This window comes from Falco peregrinus, chromosome 3, assembly GCF_023634155.1.
Source record: "Falco peregrinus isolate bFalPer1 chromosome 3, bFalPer1.pri, whole genome shotgun sequence".
Taxonomy (NCBI): Eukaryota; Metazoa; Chordata; class Aves; order Falconiformes; family Falconidae; genus Falco; species Falco peregrinus.
The window spans coordinates 116,182,291-116,208,396 of NC_073723.1; the positions used below are offsets into that span (position 1 = coordinate 116,182,291).

Here is a 26,106-nt window from a genome sequence, read left to right on the forward strand (position 1 = left end):
GGGGTGGGAGGGAGCGGGAGGGGTTTTTCAAAGGCTCCCAAATTCTCGCAGACAATAGCAGCCCCCACCGCCCCCCGCCCCCCCCCCCCAGGACCTACCCGCGGGGCCGGGGGGCGCTGGGCCCCGCTCCGCCATCCCGCCCCCACGTGATCCTAATTACCCCCCCCCCCTGTAATAGCGACACATTCCGGGAGGGATTTGAAGCGGGGGGGGGGAGGGGGGGGGGGGCGGTGTGGGTTGACACCCCCACACACACTTAGGGGCGAGGCCACCTGTCAAGGGAAGACGTGACCCCCGGGGGGGGGAGGAGGTGGGACCCCCGAGGGCTAGGGGGAGTTTCCACATCGATTCTCCGCTTCTCCCCCCCACACCCCGTGGCCGCCCCCACGAGTGGAACCACCTGCGACCCGCGGCCCGGGACACGGCGGGGCGGGGGTCCCGGGCCGGGCTGAGGCACTGGAGGGGCGGTTTGCCGGAATACGGGGATCTTCCTGCACCCCCAGATCCATCCCGTGTCCCGCGAGTGGGGTGTGCGACCCCCGGGGACATAGAACCCCACGGGGCCGTGCGACCCCGGCGATATGGAACCCACGGGGTCGTGCAGCCCACGGGGCCACGGAACCCCACAGGGTCGTGCGACCCCAGGGGATCGTGCAGCCCATGGAGCCGTGCGACCCCCGGAGCCATGGAACCCCCCCGGGGCCGTCCGACCCCCGGGGCCATGCCCTCCCCGCCCGTGGCGTTGCCCCCCCCAAGCCCGGCGGCCCTGGGGGGAGCGGTGCCGAGGCGGGGCTGGGGGCGGGGGCCCGCCGCCCCCCCGGCCCGGGCGGGGACAAAGGGCGAGTGACCAACGGGCTCCATTTCCGGCGGCGGACAATGACCCGCTGCCGCCCCGGCCCCGTGGGGGCACAGCGCCGCGCCCGCCGCCCCGCCCGGGTGCTGTGGGTGTGGGGGGGGCACCCCCCGCCCCCCGTACTGGGGGGTGAGCCGGGCAGTGCCCCCCGCGGGCCGCCCCACGGGGAGCTGCCGGGGGGACAAGCTGCCCGCGGCCGCCCCACGCAGGACTCTCCCCGCGTGGTATCAGTGCGGGGCTGGGGGGGGAGGGCGGGCCCCCGGTACGGCGGCTGGGCCGCTGGGGACCGGCGGCGTCACCCGGGACCCCCCGCACCGGACCGGCGCTGCCGGGGGAAATCCCGCGTGGGGAAGCCCCGCGCGAGGGCTGCGGCGCCCCCGGGGCTGCCGGCGCTGTCCATGGTGTGCTGAACCGCACCGGCCCTGTCCAGGGTCCTGCGCGCTGCCCTCCTGCCCTCCCTCTCCCTCCTCCTCCTGCCCTCCCTCCCTCTCCTCCTCCTGCCCTCCCTCCCTCTCCCCTCCCTCCTCCTGCCCTCCCTCCCTCTCCTCCTCCTCCTGCCCTCCCTCCCTCTCCCTCCTCCTCCTGCCCTCCCTCCCTCTCCCTCCTCCTGCCCTCCTCCCTCCTCTCCCCTCCCTCCTCCTGCCCCTCCCCTCCCTCTCCCCTCCCTCCTCCTGCCCTCCCCTCCCCTCCTCCTCCTGCTCTCCCTCCCCCCTCCCTACCTCCCTCCTCCTCCTCTCTCCCTCCCCCTCCTCCTGCCTGCACGCAGTGGCACCCACACTGGGGGGGTCCAAGCAGCAGCTTCCCCGCAGAGCCTCGCAGCCTTGCCTGACTCCCACACGTGGGTCTGGGAGGACGGTGTGAAGGAGGAGGAGGAAGATGGTCTTCCTCTGTGAGGGCACCCCGAGGGCAGGGAGTCGGCAGCATTAATAATTCCGTGACGCTCATGGGTGGTCACCTCTCCTTTAACGCTGGTTTTAACGGGGATAGACTGGGTGGGGCAGAAAACAGCACTAGTCTCTTATTCTTAACATCAATCTTGACTCAAGTCGCCAAAAGCCAACAAGCGTCCCCTGGTCTGCGCCAGGAGTTGAGCAGAATCTGGCTGAGTGCTGCCCGGGGACAGCCCAGGACCCTGGCTCCCACGCGCGACCACAGCCTGGCAAGCCCGCAGAGCTCCCTGCCCAGGGAGGGGGCTGTCGGGGGGGACCATTGGGGCTGGTGACAGGCTTGGCAAGAGGGAAACCACGGTGCGTGTTTTACACACCGCTCACGTTCACACTCCCCCTCTCCCTGCTGGCACCTACAGCCATCCCGGGTGGGGATGCGCTGCGGGACCATCCCGATGGGTGTGGGAACCGGAATGCAGCTGGGCCCCTCTCCTGGCCAACGAGGGCCAGGCCCACGGGTGGCATTTATCCTCGTTCTCTTGATTGCAGGTTAATTGAGGCAAGAGGAAAGAAGGAGGGGGGGAAAACCCAAGACTTGCAGGAGACGCCTTGATGTGGCTCCATTCCTCTTAGCTCATCCCTCCTTCCAGCCTCTCTGCTTCCCCCCTTTCCACCAGGATTTGGGGGAGGGCACAGCCCTGTACGTTTTGCTCCCACGCTTCTGCGAGAAAAGCCCACAAGCAACCCCAGCCCACTCGTGGGGGATGAGGGGCACCCAAACAAGCCCTGAGTGGCTGGGGCCAAGGTTTGTGGAGCAGCCCTGAGAAATGGCTTGGTCCCTTCTGTCCCTGGAAGGGACACCCTGGTGCCAGTGGTCACACGGCCTGGGGACACTGTCCTGGAGCAGACAGGACACCCTGAGTGGGGTGGGAGGTGGGCAGAGGCATGGGGGTACAGGGGAAGGATGTGGCGAGGAATAAGCCCTTGCCTTCTCCGAAGCAAATCCTTCAGAAAATAATCCACCACTGTGCACCAGCTCCCCCCACCCCAGCCCCTTCCCGATGGATAACAGGGACCAGCGGTCCCCAGAGATGCTTTCCTGTAACTCTATTTAAACTCAGCAGCAAGTTTCTCAGCATCCCTCCATTTCTGCCCGTCCTTGGTGACTCGCCATCCAAGTGACACAGTCACATCCCTGAGCATGGCACTTCCAGGCAGCATCCCTTACATCCCAACCTCTTCTCCCCCGGCTCCAGTGACATAGCCCCCGCAGCAGCCACAGCCCCACATCATATTTCTGTGTGTGGTTGTATTTGTTTTAGGGGGGCCTGTTGAATGGCAAATGTGAAAGGGAAGGGGACTCCTTCCTGTTCTTTCAGAGCTGGTCGCTGTGCCCTGCTTGGCTTCAAGGGAATAGCCGGCAAAGCGGCCGCTTTCACAAATAATGGCTTCATTAGATTGAAAGAAGTGGACAGTGACCTCACTGAAATGGACTTTCTGACCCCTGCTGACCTCTTGGGCCCCGGCTCTGACAGCCTGTAAATCTTCCCCCTCACGGCACGGCCGGGGCGAGGGCAGAGCCCAGTGCCCGGCAGTGCTGCCCGTGGTCCAGCACTGCGGACCCCCCACACGGGCAGCACTGCTGCCTGGGGGCTGCCTGGCTCCAGCCAGGTGCTGAGCCCGGCACGATGAGGCCCGAGGGAATGTGCAAAGCCCACATTGGTCACATGCTTCAGCAGAGGTGGGGAACCGTGTCCTAGTGGCGCTGCAAACCCCATCGGAGCTGGTCCTGGAGCTGAAGGGCCCTGGGAAATTGTGTTATCGGGGCTGCAGCTCCAGCGCCATGTCCCAGCACAGTCGCCTTCACTGTCAGGAAGGTCCAGCCCAGCTCAAAAGCAGCTTCTGAGCCACTGCCAGGGGAAACTGAGCTCTCTCCCTGCCCAAAAACTCCTCCAGCCGCTGCTGAGCCCACCTCCACCTCCCTCCCGTGGGCACAGACCCTTCCCCACAACTCCCCGGTGCCTCCTGCCCCCCACCGCACAGCCTTGCCACCCCATCTGCTGGTGGGGAAACTGAGGCACGAGTGGCCGGTGGGTACCTGTGCAATGGGAATCCATGCCAGGTTCTCCCTACCAGCTCAGTGCCCTGCGTTCCCCATCACCCCCCTGCTCCCCCACACTGCCCCAGTGCTGGCAGCGACCCCCTCGCGCCCCAGCATCACCCGCCTCCCTCCTCCCCACCCTTGCACGCTCGCTGCTGACCTTTGGCTACGAAGCAATCAATAATGGAGGACACAGTGCCGCCTCCTCCCCCTCGATGGCCCCCCACACCCCGCGCTTGCCCCGTGCCTCTAACAAGCCCGGCTGGGATTCAGGGATGCTCCGGTACCTCCCAGTGCTGGGGACACGGGGCTGGGGGCGCATCGACCTACCAGAGACACAAGCGTGCTCCCAAGGGTGCCCTAACAGGGCACCCCCTTCCCAACACCCCAGAAATGCTCCCCCAGGGCTGCTTTTCAGCTCTGGGGTGTCAGTGGGTGCCCCAGACCTCTGGGTTTGGGGCTCTGGGGTCCCCACAGCAGGGATGGAGCATGGCCATCCTGCTGCCGTCAGAAATGGGGCTCCCCAGGGCATCAGCACCTGACAAGGGAAGGGTGAGGAGCTGCCTGTGGGGTGACCTGAGGGGTGCTCCTGGTGCCAGGCTTCCCCACGGCTCCGCTGCCTTTCGGGTAAGGCAGGAGGGGGTAAAGGTGGGCAGGGAGAGCCCTGGCACGGGGTGATGGGTCACACCCAGATTTGGCAGCTCCTCTTTGCACCCCCAGCTCCGTTTGATACAAGCGCTTGGGCAGGAGCTGATCGATCAGCTGCAGAGCGGGGATTGATCAGGATTTCAGCCCCATACATATTCCTGCTCTCTGATAAAGGGAAATCAATAGCTGAAAGAGATATTCCTTGGAGGTGGCAGAGTTCAGCAGACCAGGGCTCACAAGCCCCCCTAAATCCTTCCCTCCCCCCCCCCCCCCCCGTTCAAGCCTCACTCCCCCTAAGAGCAAACCCAGGCAGTGGGAGAGAAAATTGCTTTGGGGGAGCTAAGCTGGGGGGGGGGGGGGGGGGGGGGTGGGAAGGGCAGGATGCTGAGGAGAGGAGGCAGAGCCTCTCCTCCCACAGCTAGACCTCACCTCCCAAAGCATCAGCTTACCCTGTATCATCCTCCTCTCACCGCTGATCTGGCAAAGAGGGTTTTCCTACTTCTCAGGGTGCTAGACACCCCCCATCCAAAGTCCTGGGCAGGGTGGCCCCGGGGAAGCTGAGCTGACTGGTGAACCCACCGCCCATCACCCCCAACCGCCAGCAGCTGCAGCCAGCACTGCCCTGTGCTCAACCCCCTCCCACGTGCTGAGACCTGGAAATTCATTGCAGGTGTGGCCAGAGTGGCACCCTCCAGGTGCCTGTCCCATGGTGACGGGGTGGGGGGCACCCAGTGTTCACCCAGGGGGAAACTCTGCCTGCTGGCAGTACAGCCCTGGGTGCCCCTGGGTGCAAATGGGCATAGAGGCTCCATGGCCCCCACAAAATCCAGCCAGGGTGGGGGGCATTGGCCAGGGTCAGCCCAGACAGACCCTTCTTATGTCTCTGCTCCTGCCGTGCCTCAGTTTCCCTACCCATAAAATCGGCTTCATGCCCAGGAGCTTGTCAGTGCCTTGAGATCACGTGTGGGGACATGCCCTGCATCGGCTGCCTTCACAGGGACAAACCCCAGCTCAGCACCACCCTGGGGAGCCCAGAGGCCAGGGTGGCTCTGCCCCTGCCACCGCTGGTGCCCCAAGAGCCTGGGGGACATGGGCAAAGGTCTCTCCCTGGAGCACCCCCATCCCTATGCCCTGCTGCAGAGACCCGATGTGCTCAGTGCACCTTGGCAAGCCAGCCGGGTGCCAGCCGGGTGCCCAGACTCAGAGCTGTTTCTTACCAACACCCCGGGGTTATTTTAAGCTCTTGGTCCCTTCCAGGAAACCCCAACTTGAGTGAAGCAAAAAAGACCTAGGGAGTGTTTCCAAAAAGCACCTGCTGCCAGGGCCACCCCCGCCCTGAGATCAACCACAGGCCAAGGGGGACCGGCAGGGAGGCGGTTTGGGGACCCATGGGGCTGCCACCAGCACCCTACGCTGCCAGGAACCCCAGCTCCATGGATGGTCTGGGTGCTGATGCTGGACACCGCTGCCTGGATGCCCACAGCACCCATGGATGCTGGAGGGTTGAAGGTGGGGGGGATGGATAGGGAGGTGGGGGTGGGTGTGCAGGTCACACAAAGCATGAGCGTGCCAGGCCTCAGCTCCGAGCTGCTGCCTCCGCAGATGCTTATCTCGAGCCATGCGAGCAGGCAGAGGAGGTGTGACATTTCGGAGGAGCAGATGCTCAGATGCTGAGCAGTGCTGAGTGGGTGCTGGGTGCTGTGAGCTCGAGGTGCAGACAGGGGCGATGGTGGTGCCCACTGTCCTTTTGTAGCGCTGGCAGGAAGGAAGCAGGGACATCTCGCTGTGGTTTTGGAACACTTGCTATCTCAGCCTCCTGGTCCCCAGCACCCATCGCTCCCCTTCCTCCTCCTTCCTGCCCAGCTGGCAGGCTGCTGGCCATCACCTGGCTGCTTGCAACACACCCAAAGACACCTGCAAAGCTGTCCCCTGTGCCTCCCTGGGCATCCCATCCCCCACACACCCCCCCCCCGGACCCTGACATCCCCCCCTTGGGCACAGTCACCACCTCCAGCACACTGCCACCCCCTCCAGCACACTGCCAGTCACCCCCTCCAGCACCCTGCCACACCCTTGGGGACCCTGCCACCCCCTCCGGCACCCTGCCATCACCTCCAGGCTCTGCAGCTCCTCCCAGCTCTCTGAACTGGGGTGTTCTGGGGTCCCAGGACACACGTCCCCACCCTAGCCCTGCCTCACCCCTCCGCCACCAACCCCAGTGCTGTTTCGGTCTCATCTCTAATCCCTTTCAACTGCCTTTCACTTTTCCTTTCCTTCCTCACTGTTACCTGCCCGTTTCCCCCTGCCTGGAGGGAGGGTGGCAGCAGGGACCCCCCTGCAGCCCCCTAGCAGGACTTGGGGTCCATGGGGCTCCCTCCAGCTCCATGTTCTCCCCTGGGTGCTGAGGCTGAGCCTGTCCTCACAGCCTTTCCCATACTGTGTCCCTCCCTTCGAGCACAGTGACTCAGGGCCCTGGCTCATCCCAGTGTCCCTCCAGTTCCCTCAGCGCCTGGGGAACTGGTTTGCTCCAGGGAGGACCCTCCCCAGCGCTGACTAAATCCTCCCCGTCCAGCCCTGGCAGTGCCGGGGGACGTGGCGGGGAGCTCCTGCTTCCCACAGAGCCATGGCCAGATGGCTCAGCTTGTTTGGCACGTACACACGCTTGCACATGCTTGCACATGCATGCACACACACACACAAACACATTGCACCCATCCCCAGGGATCATAGGAGCCCGTGGGGCTGGGGGGATGCAGGGGTCAGATCCCGCTCATGTGCTCAAGGGTCCTGGGGGCTGGGCAGCAGGGCACCCTGCCACCCCCTCCAGCACCCTGCCATCGCCTTCAGGCTCTGCAGCCCCTCCCCCCCCGCCCCCCCCCCCCCCCCGCCTCTGTGAACTGGGGTGTTCTGGGGTCCCAGGACACATGTCCCCACCCCCACATGACACCCCTCTGTGTCCCCTCTGCCCGTTCCTGAGGGGACTTAGCTGGTGGCCAGGCAGGAGCTGCTGCCGTTCCCATCTGTGCCCCCGCCCCGGACCCTTTCCTTCTGAAGCAAATCAGTGTGGAAGGAGGTTTCTGCCCCCAGACCCCCCCGGCCACTGCCCACCTGGTTGTGTTTGGTGGTTTCTCAAGCCACCACGTTCCCTGAGAAGGGCACTGGAGGGGACCAGAGGCTCTGCTGGAACTGGGCAGGGAAGGAGAAACCAGCTTTTCCTGGTCTTCCCCAGCCAGGCAGCTTTTTGGGAGGTACTGGAGTGGGTGTGGGACTCATCCCCTCCCCACCGTCACAGGAGCAGGGTGGCCCCTATGGGTCAGAGACCCCACTCTGGAGTGTGGGGCTGGGGCTGCCGTCAGAGCCGGGAGCTGCTCACCCAGCGCTGCTCTTCAAAGCGGTAACCGCATTAGCCACCAGTAGGTTTCAGAGTTAACATCCTGTTTAGGGAGAACCATTCATGCGGTCTCAGGCTGTCAGCCAGCCCCATCCGAGGCTGCTGCTGCTCTTTCTGCATGCAGCCAGGGCCGGTGACACCGCCTGGCATATGGCCAAGGTCCCACTGTCCCCATGGTGGGTGACAATGGCACCTCTGCCACCCCATGAGAGCCTGACTGTGTGAGGCTCGGGGCTCTGCTGTGTCCCCATCCCCTCCCACACAGCTCCCAGTGCCACCAGTGCCCTCAGCACTGGGGGGGGCAGAGGGTGACCTCCCTTTGCTTTCCTGGGGATGTTGCGGTGTCACCGGTGGTGGCTCCCGACACGGGGCTGTGCCCTGGCGAGGGAGCCAAGTCCCCAGTGGGACTGTGATATCACAAACAAGCCGGTCTCACCTCCTCCTCCTCTTCCTCCCGATGAGGCGAGGCGGCTGCCCCTCACCTCTCCAAATTTAGCGAAGGCCGCTGAGCCTGCGGGTTTCCTGCTCCTGCTCTCCGCCGCCGCCGAGCCCTGACGCCACCGCAGCCGGGCCTCACCGGTGGCCCTGGTACCAGAGCAGGTAGGAGCCATCATGCTGCCATGTCCCGCAGGGATGTCCCCATGTGCCAGCATCCCTCCTGGCTCTGTCCCTTCCACCTGCCCCCCCAGCCCCCAGCTCCCACCGCTCCACCTGTCGCTGCTCTTTGCCATTTTACGGGGCGCAGCATCAGCGGCAGGGGACAGAGCTCCCCAGCACCGGGACACGGTGACATCGGGTCGTGTGAGGCTTCGCTTGCCAAGCTTGGGCTTCCCCAGCCTGCACCACAAGCTTGGTTTTTAGGCTTGACCACTGCTTTGGGTTTAGTTACCCCAAAAAGAAGCAAAAGGGGGAAAAAAAATGGGCTGAGCGCGCTGCCCTGCCCAGCCACCTCCCAGCCCTGGCTCCGCTCCCTGCCCAGCTCGTGTTTAGCAGCTTTGGGCAACCCTCCAATGCCGTTTTCCCCCCGGCGATGGGTTTTCGTGCTCAGGGTTGGGGTTGGTACCAGGGTGCTGGGTGCCAGCACTGTCCCCAGGGCGCTGGGAAGTGGCCAGGCCCCACACTGCCCTGCCCCTCCGCCCTGCCGGGTCTGGGGGTGCAGGATGGGGCAAGAGCCCCCCCGCAGCCTGCTCTGAGCAGTGGCCGGTGCCCCCCCCAAGACTGGCTGTGGGGAACCGTGAGAGCATCCTGCAGGACCTGTGGGTCTCATCACTGCTTGGGAACATCTACACCGGAGGGGACATCTGACAGGCAGCTCTCCTGGAGGGCGAGTACTGACCCTGCTGCTATCGCCGTGGTCTCCCATCACCCCACAACCTCCCTCCTGCCTCTAGCACCTGCGAGGATGCCCTGACCCCCCCCCCCTGCAGCCCCGGGCTCCGCAGGGAGCAGCTTCACTCTCTCCAGACAATGCTGCAGAGGGGAAACTGAGGCACAGCTGTGGTGGGGCAGCATCAGGACAGTGATAACCAAAGAGCCTGCTCTGCAGGCAGGGGGATCCTTGGCCACCCCCCCACCCCAGTTCCAAAACCACCCTCAAACCAAGGGGCTGGGGGTTGAACCCAAAATTCTCCACGCTAAGAGTTGGTGTCTGTGGGATCCAGCCCCATGATCCTGGTCCCACCTCCTGTCCCCTCCACAGGTCGCCTGGCTGGAGGGGACTCCCGGTCCCCCCTGGCTACCCCCGGTCCCTGTCATGGCACCTGGATGCGCTACGTGACCCCAGACCCCGCAGTCCCCCACCTCCTGCCCTGCCCCAGCAGACTCGGCGTCTGCCTGTGGCCGCTGCCTGCCCACCCCAAGCTCCCCGTGAGGCACGGCCAGGACCCCAGCCAGCACCCACCGCCGCCGCCGTGGCCTCCGTGGCTCAGTGAGGATGTGGGAAGGGGGTTCCCTCTGCCCCGGCTCTCCTGCATTCCTTCCCCCCCTGCTCTTCCTCCCTTCCCTCCTCTGCCTCCTCCCTCCCCTTCCCTGGGATGTGGCCTGTTTCTTGCCCCTCATGCCCAGGGGCTGGGGCCAGGCTGCCAGCTCCCCAAAAGGCTCCTGGGCAGAGCCAAGGTCTTGCCAGACACCCCCACCCCCAGAAAGAGCCCCTCCCCTGGCAGCTGCCTGCACCCCTGGCCCCACAAACCCGGCAGCGGGTGCTCCTGCCTGGCCAGCAGACACAGCTTTGCTCCTGCTTGTCTTGGGCTCCCCCCCACCTGGCCCCTTGTCCCCAAGCTCCCTGTCCCCCCCCAGGCTCCCTGCTGACCCCCTGGCTGCTCCTCTGCCTGCAGCCCCCGATGCCACCAGGGCCACCAGCTGCCGGACCCCCGCGGGGCTGGACATGGCCCCTTTGCCAGCGTGGCTGCTCTGCACCGAAGATGTCCCCACCAGCAGCGTGGAGGAGGAGGAGAGGAGAGCCGAGGCTGAAGAGCTGCAGGGAGGCATGGAGGGCTGGAGGAAGGAGCCCTTTGGCAGAGCAGAGCCGGCGTCGGCGGGGGTCCAGCCACTCCCCCCACTGCCCAGGGGTCCGAGGGTCCCCCTGGGCAGCCTGCACCCCCTTCTCCTGCCCCAGCTGTGCCTCTGCCCCTGTGGCACCCACTGCTCCCTGCTCCTGCTGGCCCCGCAGCCCGCGCCGCCGCTAGCCCACCTGGGTGACATGGGGACCCCAGTGTCACCTGGGCAGGGCTGTGGCAGTGCCCTCCTCCAGCTGCCACCCTGCCTGTGGCTGTGTGGGACCCTCCTGCCCCCCGGGCAGGGTGCTCCCGACCTGCCGAAGCCACCGGTGGGATGTGTCCCTCTTCTCCAAGGGCCTTTCCCCTTCCCCAGCTGCGGGGCAGGAGGGTGCCCACCACTGCCGGGGGGGATGCCCTGCTCTGCCCTGCAGCCCGAGGTGTCCCACCGCGGCGTGACCAAGCCACCTGCCAGCACCCGGCCGTACCCACCGGGGAAGGACGTTGGCAGGAGCAAGTACAAGTGCAACATCTGCACCAAGAGCTTTGGGCAGCTGTCCAACCTCAAGGTACCTGGGGTGCCCCGGCACCTGTTCCCCCCCACCCTCGCCCACCCCTCCTGCCTCCCTAGGGTCAGCCCGCACTGGGGACAAGGGACAGTGGTGGTTCATCCCAGCTGGGCTGGCAGGTTGTGGGCTTCTCCCCGTGCCTCAGTTTCCCCACGGCAAAGTGCCCAGCGGTGTGAAGTGCTCTGATCTGGGCTGCGGTTACAGCCCCCCGTGCTCCAGCTGTGCCCAGGGGCTGCAGGATGCTCCTGGGGTGGGGGGCTGGGGCAACCCAGACTCCAGGGCTCCCCAGATGCCCCCCCATTGCCCCGTTGCCCCCCCCCCTCCCCGGCAGGTCCACCTGAGGGTGCACAGTGGTGAGCGGCCCTTCCAGTGCCCCATCTGCAAGAAGTGCTTCACACAGCTGGTACATCTGCAGAAGCACCGGCTGGTGCACACTGGCGAGAAGCCCCACCAGTGCCTGGTAAGCACCCACTGGGTGCTGGGAGGGTGGGGAGGGTCCCAAACTAGCACCCACACCAAGCCCTTCATCCTCTTGCCCCTGCAGACATGCCACAAGCGCTTCAGCAGCAGCAGCAACCTGAAGACCCACCTGCGGCTGCACTCGGGCGAGAAGCGTTTCCAGTGCCACCAGTGCCACAGACAGTTCTCCCAGCACATCCACCTCCAGCTCCACCGGTGCCTACACCACTGCTGGCACCCACCTCCCAGATCCCCGGTCCCCCCCGGCCACCTAGCCCAGGCTGGTGGTGCTCCAGCCTGGTTGCTGGGTGGCCAGTGCAGAAGGAGGAGGAGGAGGAGGATGAAGGAGGGAGCCGGCCAGGCCAGGCTATGACACTGCTGCAGGGCTTTGTACTGGGGGAGGTGGGGAAGGGGCTGTCTGGGTGGGCAGAGGTGGATGTGGGGACCCGCCACGGTGTCCCCAGGGAGCAGCAATGTCCCCCAGCAGGGCCTGTCTGAGCTGGGACAGCCCTGTGGGCTGCACAGGGAGGGGGGCTGCCCCCCCAGCCCCTCAGAGCCAGGAGGAGCTGCCACCACCATCCACTGGCTCCATCAATGCTGCCCCAGCCTTGGGGACAAGGATGGAGGGGGGTCCCCCAAAGTGGCAAGCATCTCCGTGTCCCCAGAGCCCTCGGGGAGGGTCTCCCTCCAGCCAGCCCCTCCTCCCAGGCCATCTGTGCCCCCACCCTGCAGCAGTGTCGCCCCGGGGCTGTGCCTGGAGTACAACCCCCCCCCCCCCCCTTTTCCTGGGGAAAAAGCTTTAATTTCTCAGCCCCCCTCAATCTCAGGTGCCCTCCGAGCTCCTGGCATGTCACCCCCACAGCTCCCATGGGGACACAGCTCTGCCCATCGCAGATTTTGTCGGCTCGGTGCCACCACCGAACCCTCCAGGGGTCTGTCCGAGTGTGCCATGCCATGGGGGGCATCCCCAGCTCCAATACCTCTGGGTGCTGCTCCCGCATCCTGCTTGCACCCTGAGCACCTCGCTCACCCCCAAAGGATGTGACAGCCCCGGCTGCTGAGGCTGGGCCGGTGGGTGACATCCCTCCTGTTATTTTATTCAATAAACCTTTCTGCCTCTGCAGCCCACCTGCCCTCGGCAGGGCTCAGCCCGGTGCAGCTCCCCAGGGAGGGGCAGGAGGGTCCCTGTTGTCCCCAGGGCATCACCCATCACCGCGGGTGTCCCTTGGAAGGGCGTGGGACATGGGATGGAGCCACTTCTTCCAGTGCTGGAGTGCCGCATGGCTCGGGGCCAGGGGCTGGTGGCCCTGGAGCCCCCTCCTCTGGGAGTCAAGGGCCTGCTCCCCCCAACGGGGACTTGGGGGGGCTTCAGAGACTCTTCTCCAGCTGGAGTTGGGGACACAGCCCCCGTGGCTGCCCTCAGTGGCGCGTGGCTCCAGCCGGAGGGGTTCACAACCGTGTCCCACCAGCTCCAGCAGGGAGGGAGAGGGCAGGGTCCGGCTGACACGCTCCAGCCCCACCACGACCCGACACTTCTCCAGGGCAGCAAAGCCGGTGGGGCAGCAGGTGGGGGACAGCCACACACGAGCCCCCAGCCCCAGCCAGCCCCTGGTCCTGCTGGCCAAGGTGCAGATGGAGCTCAGCTCTGCCTCAGTTTCCCCAGCACGTGAGTGGTGGCACCCAGAGCTGGGTGGCCCCGGGCACCCCAACCGGACCTGAACTGCGGCCACTTGCACTGGGCTGGCGGTGGCCAGGGAGGCTCCCAGGCTGGGCCAGCAACTGGGAGTGGTGGCCCTGGGGTGAGTCTGGCACCGCAGCGGGGCACCTGTGGGTGCTGGGGAGGAGCGGGAGGGCAGGGCGAGGATACAGGGCGGGTGATGGCTCTGCTGTCGCTCCAAGCCCTGCCGGGAAAGGGCCTTGCACCCCGGGGTCAGGTCTCCTGCGGTGGCCCAGGGCTACTGTGACCCCACTCTGTCCCCTAGCCAGCATGAAGCCCATTGAGACCCCCAGCTCTGCAAGACCTGGGAGACCTCCCAGTACTAGGAGCCTCCTGGGAATGTGCTGCAGTGCTGGGGGCTCCGTGTGGGACCCCCATGTAGCTGATTAATCCGCATGCAACCCCACAGCCCTGGGGACCTCCAGCCCCTCACCACAGTGTGTTGGGACCCCACGAGCCCCATGGCCCAGCTGAGCCCGGCCGACACGGTGCCCTGGTGGGCTGGCTGCAGGTGCAGGGACACAGCTGGTCGCTGAGATCCCCTCCAAGGTTACCATCGCCCTCACCGAGATGGGTTGCGGGGAGGGGGTGGCTGGGCAGGGGTCTGAGGGGCCCAGAGCCACCCAGGCCAGCCAGGCTCCCTCCCGGCGCTGCTGAGTCGGAGGAAACGGAGGAGCTGGGTGCTGGGGAACCAGCCTGACCGGCTCCCCGGCTGTCAGCACCTGAGGAATGCCAAACCTCCGCTGCGCCAGGGCTGGGTGCTGAGGGCTGGGTGCTGAGGGCTGGGTGCTCGGCGGGTGACTCTGCCGGTCCGCCCAGCTGTGGCGTGCAGGGAGCAGCACCCCCAGCCCCGCTCGGCACGGCACAGCACAGCACAGCACCCCGCTCGCCACCCGGCTGGCACAGCGGGACCCTCGGCCAGCAGGTACGTGGGGGTGCAGGGTGGGAGGCCCCCAGGCACAGGGTGCTGCCTGGGCTGGCCCCGCTTGCACGGGTGCTGGTGGAGAGGGAGGCTTTGCAGTGCTGGGAGCCGGAGGTACTGGTGCTCCTGTCCTGCCTGCCACCCATGGGATGCTGCCCAGTGCCTGGACCCATGTCCCAGCTTGGGGGGTGCTGGGATGGGTCCCTACTGCTCCAGAGATTGGCACCGGCCAGGGAGGGGGGACAGGGCTGGGAAGTGGGGGCTGAGCCTGGCTGTGCCCCTCTCACCTTCAGTCCCCAGATTTGGGGGGCTGCTGGGGTTGTAACCCTGCTCCTGCCACCGAAGCACATCCCCAGAGCCACAGGAACAAGCTGGGGCTTCTCCACCTCTGGTGGCTTTGCAAGCCGGGCTGGGGGCACGGTGGGGCTCCCCCAGCACCCCTGTCCCCCTCCTCCCCACAGGGCACATGGCTGCCTGTGGCACAGCTCGGCAGGGGGGACGCAGGGGCAGGAGGGGAGGTGGTGGATCCCCTGCCCTGGTTATGAACCCCAGCCTGCACAGCAGCCACACAAACCAAGCCCTGATTTTCCCGAAGGCGGCAGGTCCGCTCTCACCCCGTGGCGATGGGGCTCAGCCCGGTGTGGCCGGAGGCTCGGCTTAATCCGTGGTCACCGGCTCAAAGGCACCTGCAGCTGCTGCCGTTGGCCTCTCTGTCTCTTCTGAATATTAGATGGCACCTTGCACCTTTTACTTGGGTGCTGGAAGACCTGGGCTGGGTGCTGGGAGACCCTTTGGGTGATGGGAGGCAGCAAACGAGCTGAGCGGGCTGGCTTGGCTTGGCCAGGGGGGGATTAATTAACTGTGCCGGGTGCCCTGGTGTGGCAATTCCACTGGGATCCAGTGCAGCATGTCCTGGTGGGCAGGGATGGCTGGCACGAGCAGCAGGGAGGTCACAGGGTCTCGCCCTTGTGTCCTTGTATCCTCATGTTCTTGTGTCCTTGAGCAACCATCAACAGTAGGAAATATTTTGGTGAAAAAATGGGGTTCTGGGGCAGAGCAGGGCTCCGGGGTGAGCTCCTTTCCCAGGGCCGCTGGGGCACCGGGCAGCCCGGCACGGCACCGGGTGCTGGATCCAGCTGCAGGGATGGGATGGGAAAGACAGACCTGGAGATCTTTGGAAATCTGGCTCCAGGCAAGAGGCAGCCGTGATGCTGAGTCAGCAGCTCCCGCCTCCCCCCAGCACCCCAGTGCTGTGCAGAGCCGGCGTCCCTGTCCTGGTGCCACCCCGGGGCCACGGGCACGGCGGAGCCGGGCACTGCCAGCGAGCGCTTGAGAAACCAGCGCTGAGGCAAACCCGGGGTGCAACCAGGTGCCAGGCAGCTCCGGCTCCCGCTCCGGTGGGATGGCAGTACGGCAGGGCAGAGAGGGGCCACGGCCCTGTGCAAACTGCACTGCCCTGGCACGAGGGTCCCCCTGTGCCACCGCAGAGCCCCAGACTCAGGGTGCTGGGGGTCCCTCCAGCCTGACCCTGCTCTTGGCTGTTTGCCTTGATACCCATCTTGACCCTGGCAGGTTTAAGCAGCTTCTCCTCCGCACTGGTGAGCGCACCCATCCTGCTTCCACTGGCAGGTGCTGTGGCCCTGGGGACACAGCTGTGGCCCCGGGGACCCAGCTGTGGCTTTGCCCATGCAGATGTGGCTTTGCCCATGCAGATGTTGCTTTGCCCATGCAGATGTGTGGTCCCGCCCAGGCTGGTCCCAGCCTCGAGCAGCGCTGGCTGTCCCAGACGAGGTCTCATCGCCTCCTGGAAAATGACACAAACTCTTCCTATCTGTACTGGAAAGACCTGCCGGGCCAGGGAGAGCAAGACGCAGAGGGCGCATGGCAGGCTGGCAGAAGGGGCAGGCAGCTGCCTGCACCCAGCACTTCTCTGCCTGTCCCCAGCCTCCTCGACCCCCCTTAGGGACTGGTAAAGCCCAACTGGTGGAGGGAGCTCAGCCCCAGGTAGTGCAGGATGAGACCCATTTCCAAGGTGTCACCCAGGAAAACCAGCCTAAGGAGTGGCTGTGCAGGGAGGTGTCCCCATCCCTGGCCAGAAGACCCCAAGCTCAGCCTGTCCTCGGGGCTGAGCCTGAAGCCCCATCCCTGCCACTGTCCCTGTAGCCGGGCGGTGACACCAAACAGGTCCTAATTGGGAGATGCCGAGATGCTGGAGCGCTTCCGGCTCCCTCCCCGGCACCTGCTGCGTCAGCTGCTTCCCAAACCCAGCAATAAAACCCTTCTGGGGCAGGGACGCGGCCACGGCACAGCGACGCCTCCACCGGCATCCCCCCCAGCCAAGGCGGCATGGGTGTCCCTGTCCCCTGCCCTGCGCCCCAGGGACCCCAGCGATGCCCACCCTGCAGCACCGAACACAAGGGTGCAGGAGCTGAGCGCCGGGTACCACCTTGGGTCAGGGTGCAAGTGCCGGGTGGCTAGCGCAGCTCCTTTTCTCCTGCTGATGGGGCTGCAGAGGTGGATGGAGCCATCCCACCTTTGCCGTGCAGTGGCAGGGAAGGGTCAAGGGAAGATGCTGCTCAGGTCCCCACCTCCTCCTGCAAAACCCACAGCTGCCCCAGCCCTCGTCCTGGTCCTGGCCAGGGCCCATTCCCCCCCACAGAACAGCTTCCCTGTTGATTTTTGGGCTTGTTTGTTTGCTGCATTTGCTGACTCGGCGCAGCCCTGCTGCCCGCCTGACTCATCCCGCAGCTTGGGGCATGGCATGGCTCGGGGAACAGCACGGCCGGGCCGGATCCTGCACGCTCACCTGTGTTGTGCCAGCCTGCCGGGCTCTGCCAGAGCCCACCCAGGTGGCACGGCAGAGCTCCCCACCATCCCTGCTGGATGCAGAAGTGTTGGCACAGGCAGGAGAGGGGCCCACAGTGCCCACCACATCCTGCACGTGCCAGGATGGATGATGTGAGCACCCTGAGAATTGAAGAGAGCCCCAGAGCCACCTCCTATGCTCCTGGGAACCCACAAAATGTCCTGCAGGATCAGAGGGAGGCGTAGGGGGGCTTTAGGGTCTGGCTTGGGGTCCAGGGCTGGTCCCCCAGGGTGGTTTCTGCTCAACTCTCCCAGCACCTTCCTCTCCCTGCAGCTCTGCCAGCCCCAGCGTGGCAGCCGCGGGGGCCGAGCCCGGCAGCGCGGGGTGTTACGAGGCCGTGGCAGCCCCCTCCCCAGACCCCCAGCATGGATCCGCCCTTGCGACACACCAAGGCCAGAGGCTTCGTCTCCAGTGCGGAGCTGAGCATGAAGCAGGCAGCGGCGGGTGCTCCGGGGACCGAGGGCAGGTCCCGCTTCCAGAAGGTCTCGCTGGTGTCACGGCGGCTGGAGAGCGCGGGGAGCACGCGGGGCCGGGACGGGAGCCCCTCGCGCGTGTCCCTCCTGCTGCAGGCCTGGGAGAGGGAGATCGTGGAGCAGACGGCGTCCGGCCCCGCCAGCCTGGCACACCGGGAACGCTCATCCTCCATCAACCTCCTCAAGGACTTCACGGCGCACGGCCCCATCTTCTCGCAGGTGTATTCCCCCACACAGAAGCCCCGGCGGCAGGATGAGAGGGGGAAGACGGGGGCCGGTGGCGGCAGCGATGGCATCCTCCCACCGGTGGGTCCCCCCCGTGAGATGCCCGTGCACAGGGAGAGCTATGTGCATGGCACCCTCCTCCCCACCCGGCCTGCCGAGTGCCTCACGGGGGGTCCCGGTAAAGGTCCTGGTGCCCCGTCCGCGGCCGAGCCTGGCTGTACCCCTGCCCTGCCCAGGGCCAGGCACATCACGGTGCTGCGGACGGGCAGGGATGCAGCCAGGCTGGAGCCGGGGCTGGCGGAGGGAAGGGGAGCCCCAAACGGGACGCGCAGCACTGCCGGTGCCACAGTGGCCCTGCCGCAGCTGGAGAGCTGCAGGCAGGACGGCAGCAGCTTTGCTGGGGCCACGGTGGGCACCGAGAGCTCACCGGGCACCGCAGAGGCCACTGGGCTCCTGGCCGAGGGATCCCCCGGGGAGAAACACTTGCCGCAAGCTGAAGCCACGCTGGATAACGCAACCCCGAGAGACAGCGACAGGCCTGGGGACCCACAAACCAGTATAACCAGCTCCCCGCAGTGTCCCTCGGCAGGCGCTGGTGGCCGGGCTGATCCAGCTGGTGCGGGAGAGGGAAGCATGGCAGACGGGGACGGCACCATTTCAGCCACGCCACCGAGGACAGAGCGCCCCTCGGGAGCTGGCAGCATGCCTGAGGACCCCTCCTCGGAGGCAAGTGATGGTCCATCTGAAGCACCAGCATCTCCAAAGGCTGAACTTGAGTTGGAGGGGGGTGAGACAACAGAAGAACCCCAGGGCATGGCCCAAGAGCCTGAGAGCAGCCCAGAGCCCCCTGCTGAGCCCCCAGCCCCTGACACCCCAGCTGAGACCTCCCCTGATGCAACCGAGGAGGACCCTGAGCTGCTGGTGGACATGGAGATCTTTGTGGACACGCTACGCAACATGGAGCCCTCGGAGATGCGGAAGGCGCCCAAAGCCCCACGCCAGCCCCGGCCATCATCGCTGGGCCGCTGTGCCGCTCTGCCCCCCATCCACGAGGACCGCGTGGCTCCCCGCGCCCCCATCTCCCTGCCCGAGGCCCTGCGCAAGCTGCTGATGCGGGGCCCGCCGGGGCGGCAGGAGGAGAGCCTCGAGGAGGAGGTGGAGATTGAGAACCCCTACCTGAGCCCCAGCGAGCGGGCGCTGGCCGGGACCCCCCGTGGGGAGCCCAGGGACGGTGTGGCTGGTGATGGCTGGGTGGAGGAGGGCTCGGTCCTGGGGACACTGAGGCAGGTGGGAGCAGAGGAAAAGGTCAAACCGGTGGCCGGGGGCTTGGCTGAGGGGAGCGTGCTCTTCCGAGGGAACGTTCTCAAGGGCATGGCACTGCTCTCCCACTTCTTGGAGCACCGGGCGACGGCGGCTGACGAGAGCAAGCCCTACTCACGCTTGGACAACAGCGTGCTCTACAGCCGCTTCGTCTCCCCCAGCACCACCCTGCTTGAGCTGCCCGGCAGGGATGCTGGGGGCACGGGCTCACCCATCCCTGGGGACCACAATGGGCTGGGCCCTGGTGATCACCTCAGCCCCAAGATGGCCATGCTGGAGGCCCCGGGACCTGGCTCCATCCCTCCTGTCACTGAAGAGCCAGATTGCACCGTGGCCCTGTGCCCCGCTGATGTCCTGGTGAGTGCATCCCGCAACGCGGCACCTGGGGAGATGCTCTGCCTGCCAGGGCACACGGGGAGGTGGCGGGGCCTGAACCCTGGAGCATCTTTTCCTGTTGCCATCCCATCAGAGAGGCCACCGGGTGAAAGCCCCTGGTGCGATGGGAGGGTACTGGGATGGGTGATGGAGGGTACTGGGATGGGTGATGGAAAGGTACTGGGCAAGTACCAGAGTGGGTGACAGGAGGGTACCAGGTCAAGTGATGGGAGGGTGCCACCATGAGTGCTGGGAGGGTCCTGGGGCAGGCGGGGAGGCTGAGCCCCAGCAGTGCAGGAATGCTCGAGGTGTGGCTGCTCGGGGCGGTGGGAGGGTTTGGCAGACGCCAGACTCGAGGCTGCGGCGGCAGCTGCGGCTTCCTTGGGCTGCGGGGAGATGGCTGGTGCAGCTGATGTCCCTCTGCGCTCCTCACGCGCCTGTCCCCTTGGGTGTTTGCAGCAGGAGGACAAGGAGGGCTTCAAGAAGATCAACACAAGACCTGGCAAGGTACAGGGTTGGGCTGGGCTGGCTGGGGCATGGTGCGATGCGGTGCGGTGCGGTGCGGTATGGCAGCACCTCTTCATCTGTCACCCCTTCCCAGATCATCCTCTTCTCCGAGGCTGGCTTCGCAGGCCAGAAACGGGAGATTTGGGGCAACATCCCTGACGCCACGTCCTGGGAGCTCTCGCAAACCATCTCCATCCGGGTCATCCGAGGCGGGTAGGGGACAGCAGCAAGGCGAGGGCACACGGCGAGGGCACACGGAGGGAGGGCTTAGCCAGGGCTCACGCGCTCCCTGTGCCGGGGATGGCAGCTGGGTCCCAGCCTGGGCTTCAGGAGTGACTGTCCTGCCAGCACTAATTACTGCGGCTGCGATCCAGCATCGCGGTGGTGGCAGGATGTCCCCACCCACGGTCTGCCCCAAGGCTCCTGATGGCTGTGGGGCAGCAGATAAAAGCAGGATTTCCCCCCTTTTGCTCCCACTCCGCTGCCAGGTGGGTGATGTACGAGAAGCCACGGTTCCACGGGCGCAAGTGCGTGCTGGCCGAGGGGGACGTGGAGATCGACAACCCCTGGACGGCGTATGGGCAGAGCGGGCAGCCCCACGGCAGCCGGCCCTTCCGCATTGGCTCCTTCAAGAGGGTGGTGCGGGTAAGCCCAGGGACCCCCCAGCCACCCACTCACCCGCCAAGGTGGGGGTGCCGGACCCCCATAACACTGCTCCGCCCCATGCCAGGATTACCGCACCCCTGAGATCAGCCTCTTTGCGGAGGAGAACGGCGAAGGCGCCCGGTTGAAGTTCACCGGCTCAGCCGAGGACACCCGCACACGGGGCCAGGCACTTGCTGCCGCCTCCATCATCGTCCACTCGGGCCTGTGAGTGGGACCGTGGGGACGGGTGGGTGCCAGATGGGCTCCAGCATGGGCTGGAGCAGGGCGTGATGCTTTCTGCCGCTTCCCCAGGTGGCTGGTTTACTCCAAGCCTTTCTTCGACGACGACCCCTATGTTTTGGAGCCAGGCGGGTATCCTAATTTAAAGGCTTGGGGAGCAAAGGACCCATCCATCTGTTCCATGCACCCTATCAGGCTGGTGAGTGCTGGTTACTGGGGCACTGGGGCCATATCCAGCCCTGGGCACACAAGGCAGGAGCATCTCCCAGCAGTTCCCAGTTCCCGTCACTGAATGTTGGTGTGGAAATGTGCCAAGCGTGGCTCTGGGACATGCTCCTGAGCGCTGGTGGTGAGGGAAAGCAATAAAACAAAGTCCAAAAAAGCTTGGTCTTGAATGAAAACGACCCAAAAACCAGCTCAGGCTTTGAAGAGGGGGGGAATGGGACGACCCTACATCATCCCCTCCTGCTGCCACAGCCTCACTGGGGCTCCTTCATCTTCCAGGGCTGCCCCGTCGTGGAGAGACCCGGCGAGCCGCAGGTGAGCGCCCGGGCAGTGCCCGGCGAGGCTGCGGGGCCGGGCTGGCTGCGGTGCTGTGCTCACCCTGCCGTGTCCCCAGGTGCTGATCTACGAGGCCGCGGGTTTCCAGGGCCGCAGCTTCACCATCAGCCGAGACATCTACGACCTGAAGCACCTGCCTGGGCCAGCACTGCCCACCGTGGGCTCCCTGCACGTCCTGGGTGGCTGGTGAGCGGCGTGGGGTGGGCAGGGCTGGCATCCCGGCTGGAGCAGGGTGGGAAGGTGACGGTCACCCCCGGGAAAGGGCTTGCAGGAGCTGCCTGGGGCTGTGGGATGGCCGCAGGCAGCTTGGGGGACAGGGTGGCACTGGAGCGGTGGGGGTGGTGGCCCCATGTCCCGGCACGTGGAAATCCTCTGGAGAGCCGACTGCCTGTGTCTGCCTGTGCCACAGCTGGGTCGGCTACGAGAAGGAGGGCTTCCGCGGCCACCAGTACCTGCTGGAGGAAGGGGAGTACCAGGACTGGAGGCAGTGGGGCGGCTACAGCAAGGAGCTGTTGTCCTTACGGCTGATACGGACGGTGAGGGCAGGGGTAGCGGCATCACTTGGGGATGGACCCTGTGTGGGCAGAGAGAGCCAGAACCCCCAGACCCATCCTCATCCCCCAAAGAGAACCTTCCGTGCCTGCACCAGGCAGCCGGGATGGCCTGAGATCTCCCAACCTCATCACACGTAGAGGTCCGGGTGCCCAGAGCTGCTCCCACCCCCCTGGGCACCCTGAGGCCAGGCAGGACCCTGGCTGCGTGTGTGGAGAGCGCCCGGCCTGCAGCCCCTTCCCCCTGACAGACCGAGGGGCTCAGGGGGGTCCTTCTCCCCACAGGACTTCTCCCACCCGGCGCTGGTCCTCTTCGAGGCCATGGACTTCGAGGAGGGCCCCAGCGTGGAGCTGAGCGAGGCGCTCCCCGACACGCAGCTGGCCGGCTACGGCACCGTCACCCAGTCCATCCACGTGCTGAGCGGCGTGTGAGTGTGGGGATGGGGGAGAGGGGGGTCAGAGGGGACAGATAAGGGGGGGCTGAGCCAGCACCCACATTTTCCCGGCAGGTGGGTGGCCTACGAGGGCACCAACTTCTCGGGCGAGCAGTACATCCTGGAGAAGGGGGTGTACCGCAGCTGCGAAGACTGGGGCGCCACGGATTGCTGCATCGCCTCGGCGCAGCCCATCCTGCAGGTGAGAGCTCCGCACTCCCCCCTTCGCCGTGGGACCCCCCGGTGCCACCACACACCGGGCTGGTGGGGGCTGGACCGGTCCAAGGTGCCAACCAGCCCCCGTCCATCTGCTTCCAGGTTGGGGAACACAACCTCCATTTCGTCTCCAAGGTCAGGGGCAGCGGATGGGGAGGGGGATGCGCCCCCCGGGGGATGCAGCCCCTTGCGGGGTGGCGGCATCTTGCCCCCCTCACTGAGCCCCTCTGCTCCCCAGATCCTGCTCTTCTCAGAGCCTGAATTCTCTGGGGATCATGTCACCTTCGAGGAGGACCAGGACGCCCTGCCCGCCACCTTCATCCCGCGCTCCTGCAGAGTCCGCGGGGGCAGGTAGGGTGTCCCACAGGCACCCTGGGGGCTCCCCGGGAGGGTGGGTGGGATAAGGGGTGCTGGGGAGCCGCAGGAGGGATGGATGCGCACCAGGACGGCCACGTCAGCCCAGGCACGCTCCTCCCCACCAGCTGGATCCTGTTCGACGGGCAGGCCTTCGCCGGCGAGCAGCACGTGCTGTCTGAGGGCGAGTACCCCACGCTCAGCGCCATGGGCTGCCTCTCCTCCACCACCATCCGCTCCTTGAGGAAGGTCCCGGTGGTGAGTACCAGCCCCTCCTTCCCTTCCCGCCGGCGCTGGGGGCAAAAAAACCCCCCAGGAACCTTTTTCCTCTGCCACGGGTGCCCCCAGTCCTGGCTCTGTGTGGCCTTGGAGCCCTTCTGCACCCATGGGTGCTCACTCCTCCTGCCTCACCTCTTCCCCCACCCCACAGTTTTTCTCGGAGCCCTCCATCTTCCTGCACGGGCTGGAATGTTTCGAGGGGAAGGAGATCGAGCTGAACAACGAAGTGCGGAGCCTCCAGGCAGAGGGTTTCAACAACCACGTGCTGTCGGTGCGCATCAAAGGCGGGATGTAAGTGAGCCCCAGCCCTGCTCTCACCCGCCCCGGCTGGTGGGTGCCATCTGCCCACCCAGGGGTGACCGTGCCCTGCCCGTCCCACCCCATCCTGCCCCATCCCCCACAGCTGGGTGCTGTGCGAACACGGTGACTTCCGAGGGCGCCAGTGGCTGCTAGACTGCACCGAAATCACCAACTGGCTGACGTACAGCGGGCTGCAGCACGTGGGATCCCTCTACCCCATCCGCCAGGTGCGTGCCACCCTGCGGGAGGGGACGGGGTGCTGGCACCCGATGGGGTGAACCCCAAAACCTCGGGGCAGGCAGCTCACGAGGCGCTGAAGAGCCGCCAGTGCCGATGGCTGGGAGGAGGATGAGTGGCTCCGGCTGAGCTGGAGGAGGGAGGAGGGCACAGCCCAGGCGCTGCTGGCAGCTTCGGCCCATGAAAGGTGCCACCAGCCCAGCACTGTCACCCTGATCCCCGTCCCCTGCCCTGGGAGGGGCCCCTTTGGTGGCAAAATGCTCCCCATGAGCAGGGACCTTGCGCAATGCCCCAGCATCCCAGCAAGTGAGCCCTGCCTGTGCCAGCTACCAGACAGGCCAGGGCCACAGCCATCGCCCTGGGGAGAGGCAGGGACCGCTCGGGGGAAGGGGGGACAGGGAGGACCCTTTGGGCAGCCACCCCAGGGGACCGTGGTCCTCCCTTCCCTAAGCCACAAGCTGGGTGAGGTCCCTCCTCAGCCAGCTGTGGCTGGCGGAGCTGGAGGCACAGGCAGCAGGGCTTTTAGGTGCAAAAAAGGTTTTTCTCTTTGCAGAGACGGATCTATTTCCGTATCAGGAGCAGGGAGCTGGAGCTCTACCTCATGGTCCCCGACGATGTGGAGGACATGAAAGCGGGGCGGGTGGTGGTCTCCAGCCTGAGCGAGCAGAGCAGCTCTGTCTGGTACTACGAGGATGGGCTGATCAAAAACCAGGTCAGGGTTGACGTGTGATAGCCAGAACGGCAGAGGGGACCTGGGGGAGCCCCTGGCAGGACCCCTGCTGGGATACCCGCCACCCCACAGCAATCTTTTAGGGTCTGTAACAGCTTTTCCCAGCATCTGACCGCAGCCTTGTCCCCACAGAACAGTTCATTCACTCCTCCCTAGATCTCCCCTGGAGATGTGAAGGCATCCCTGCCTTTCCAGAGGAGTTTTTGTCACCCTAATCATCCCCACCTCTCACCAAGGGGTTTTCCTGCTCATCCCACCCCAGAACCAGCTGCACTTTCAGGGAAACCCCTCTGAGCTCTGAGCCTTTGTGCTGGGCGGAGACGATGGAGAAAAGTGGGCTGACCCAGCCACCACCACTCCTTGCAGGTGGCCCCCAACATGAGCCTGCAGGTCATCGGGCCAGCCGGGAAGGGCGCGAAGGCTGTGCTCTGGTCGGAGACCCGGATGCCACGTCAGACCTGGAGCATCGATTCTCAGGGACGGATCCACAGCCAGATGTTCGAGGACATGATCCTTGATATAAAGGGTGAGGCCTTGGTGCCGGCACAGGGGCTGCTTTTCCAGGGACGCCCCAAAGCAGGGTGTTTGGCCACGAGATGGGGCACCCACCCCTTCACTACCATCAGGAGCAGGGTCTGCCCTCCTGAAACCCTCCTGTTGCTCCACAGGTGGCAGATCCTACGACCGGGACCACGCCATCGTTTGGGACATGGCTGAGGAAAGACCCACACAGATCTGGGACATACAGGTGCTATGAGGGGGCGGCGTGCGGCCCTCACACTCAGAATTGTCATTGGGGCAGGAGGGGGACACTCTGCCAGTGTCCCTGCACCGGGACGGGAGGCCTCCTACCCCACGCACACCGCATCCCAAACACCCCTGTGCCATGGCTGCTGGTGTGAAGGGTGCCCACCATCCCCTCCATCACGAGGGGGAACCACACCACCCCCCTCCTCGGGCTCATGAAGGACCCCACGGACACGACCGGTGCAGAACCCTCCGGAAAGCAGCAGAGCCCCCTCCTCACCAGCTTCCCCCTCTGAACTGTATTTATGTACGTGTGTAAGATACGGCCTTCCTCGTCTGGGCCAGCTCTGCCTCTGGGTGGTTGGTGTCCTTGTCCTTGCACTGGCCACAGCCTGGCAGCTGCTATGCTGGGGAGCTGCCTCCCACTCCAGCACCTTGCCCACCACCAGCTCTGGGCCTAATCCTGCTCCCGGCACGGGAGCTAGGTGCCCTCTAGTGTCCACAGGCCACAAGCAGCACCAAGGCCCTGGGTTTCCAGAAGGGAGGCGCAGGCCATGGCAGAGACCCCACCAGCTGCAGCTCAGGGGGGAGCCCAACCTGCGGGCTCGGAGGCGTTCCAGTTGTATCACCCCAGGGTGAGCTCTGCTTCGGCAGCGCTGTGTCCGTGCTGCAGAGCTGCATCGTGGCGCAGGTCTTCAAGGTCCCAGGGCCAGAGGTCTTCTCCACCTGGGTGAGGGCAGGAGGTCCCTGGGGATGTGACTCAGAGCCAGAAGGGACACGGGGTGAAAAATCCATACACGGAGACATCGAGCGCTTCTGTCCTCGCTGCTGGGGAGAGGAGACAGCTGCCAGCAAGGGCCTGGTTCGCTGAGCAGGTTGAGCCCAGTCTGGGGACTCACTGCGTTGGGGCAGCCATCACTTACCAACCCCGCAGCGAAACGGGGCTGTTCTGGTGGCGACAAACAGCGCGGTGCCTCTGCGGGAGGCTCCCTCAGCAGACTCGGGTG

General features: G+C 65.7%; 2 protein-coding genes across 2 annotated transcripts; both read left to right on the top strand.

The window, feature by feature from the left end:
* Nucleotides 1-8,818: 8,818 nt before the first annotated feature.
* On the top strand, nucleotides 8,819-12,502 carry ZNF683 (zinc finger protein 683). Its single transcript, XM_055799867.1, has 4 exons — nucleotides 8,819-9,807; nucleotides 10,214-10,941; nucleotides 11,273-11,401; nucleotides 11,486-12,502. The coding sequence occupies exons 1-4, from the start codon at nucleotides 9,546-9,548 to the stop codon at nucleotides 11,771-11,773; spliced, it is 1,407 nt and encodes a 468-aa protein (XP_055655842.1). The 5' UTR covers nucleotides 8,819-9,545; the 3' UTR covers nucleotides 11,774-12,502.
* A 4,768-nt stretch (nucleotides 12,503-17,270) lies between these two features.
* Nucleotides 17,271-25,443, top strand: CRYBG2 (crystallin beta-gamma domain containing 2). Its single transcript, XM_055799939.1, has 19 exons — nucleotides 17,271-19,280; nucleotides 19,758-19,805; nucleotides 19,900-20,018; nucleotides 20,294-20,450; nucleotides 20,536-20,675; nucleotides 20,763-20,889; nucleotides 21,195-21,230; nucleotides 21,310-21,437; nucleotides 21,661-21,787; nucleotides 22,088-22,230; nucleotides 22,312-22,438; nucleotides 22,555-22,587; nucleotides 22,691-22,803; nucleotides 22,935-23,064; nucleotides 23,237-23,376; nucleotides 23,489-23,612; nucleotides 24,176-24,334; nucleotides 24,719-24,878; nucleotides 25,021-25,443. Exons 1-19 carry the CDS (start codon nucleotides 17,271-17,273, stop codon nucleotides 25,107-25,109), a joined length of 4,110 nt encoding a protein of 1,369 aa, XP_055655914.1. The 3' UTR covers nucleotides 25,110-25,443.
* Nucleotides 25,444-26,106: the final 663 nt, after the last annotated feature.

Coding starts and splice junctions, on each gene's coding strand:
- ZNF683 (XM_055799867.1), top strand. CDS start 9,546: ATGATCCTGGTCCCACCTCCTGTCCCCTCCACAGGTCGCCTGGCTGGA. Junction 9,808..10,213: donor GCCGTGGCCTCCGTGGCTCA/GTGAGGATGTGG, acceptor CTCTGCCTGCAG/CCCCCGATGCCACCAGGGCC. Junction 10,942..11,272: donor GGCAGCTGTCCAACCTCAAG/GTACCTGGGGTG, acceptor CCTCCCCGGCAG/GTCCACCTGAGGGTGCACAG.
- CRYBG2 (XM_055799939.1), top strand. CDS start 17,271: ATGGATCCGCCCTTGCGACACACCAAGGCCAGAGGCTTCGTCTCCAGT. Junction 20,451..20,535: donor CCTTCAAGAGGGTGGTGCGG/GTAAGCCCAGGG, acceptor GCCCCATGCCAG/GATTACCGCACCCCTGAGAT. Junction 23,065..23,236: donor CCTTGAGGAAGGTCCCGGTG/GTGAGTACCAGC, acceptor CCCACCCCACAG/TTTTTCTCGGAGCCCTCCAT.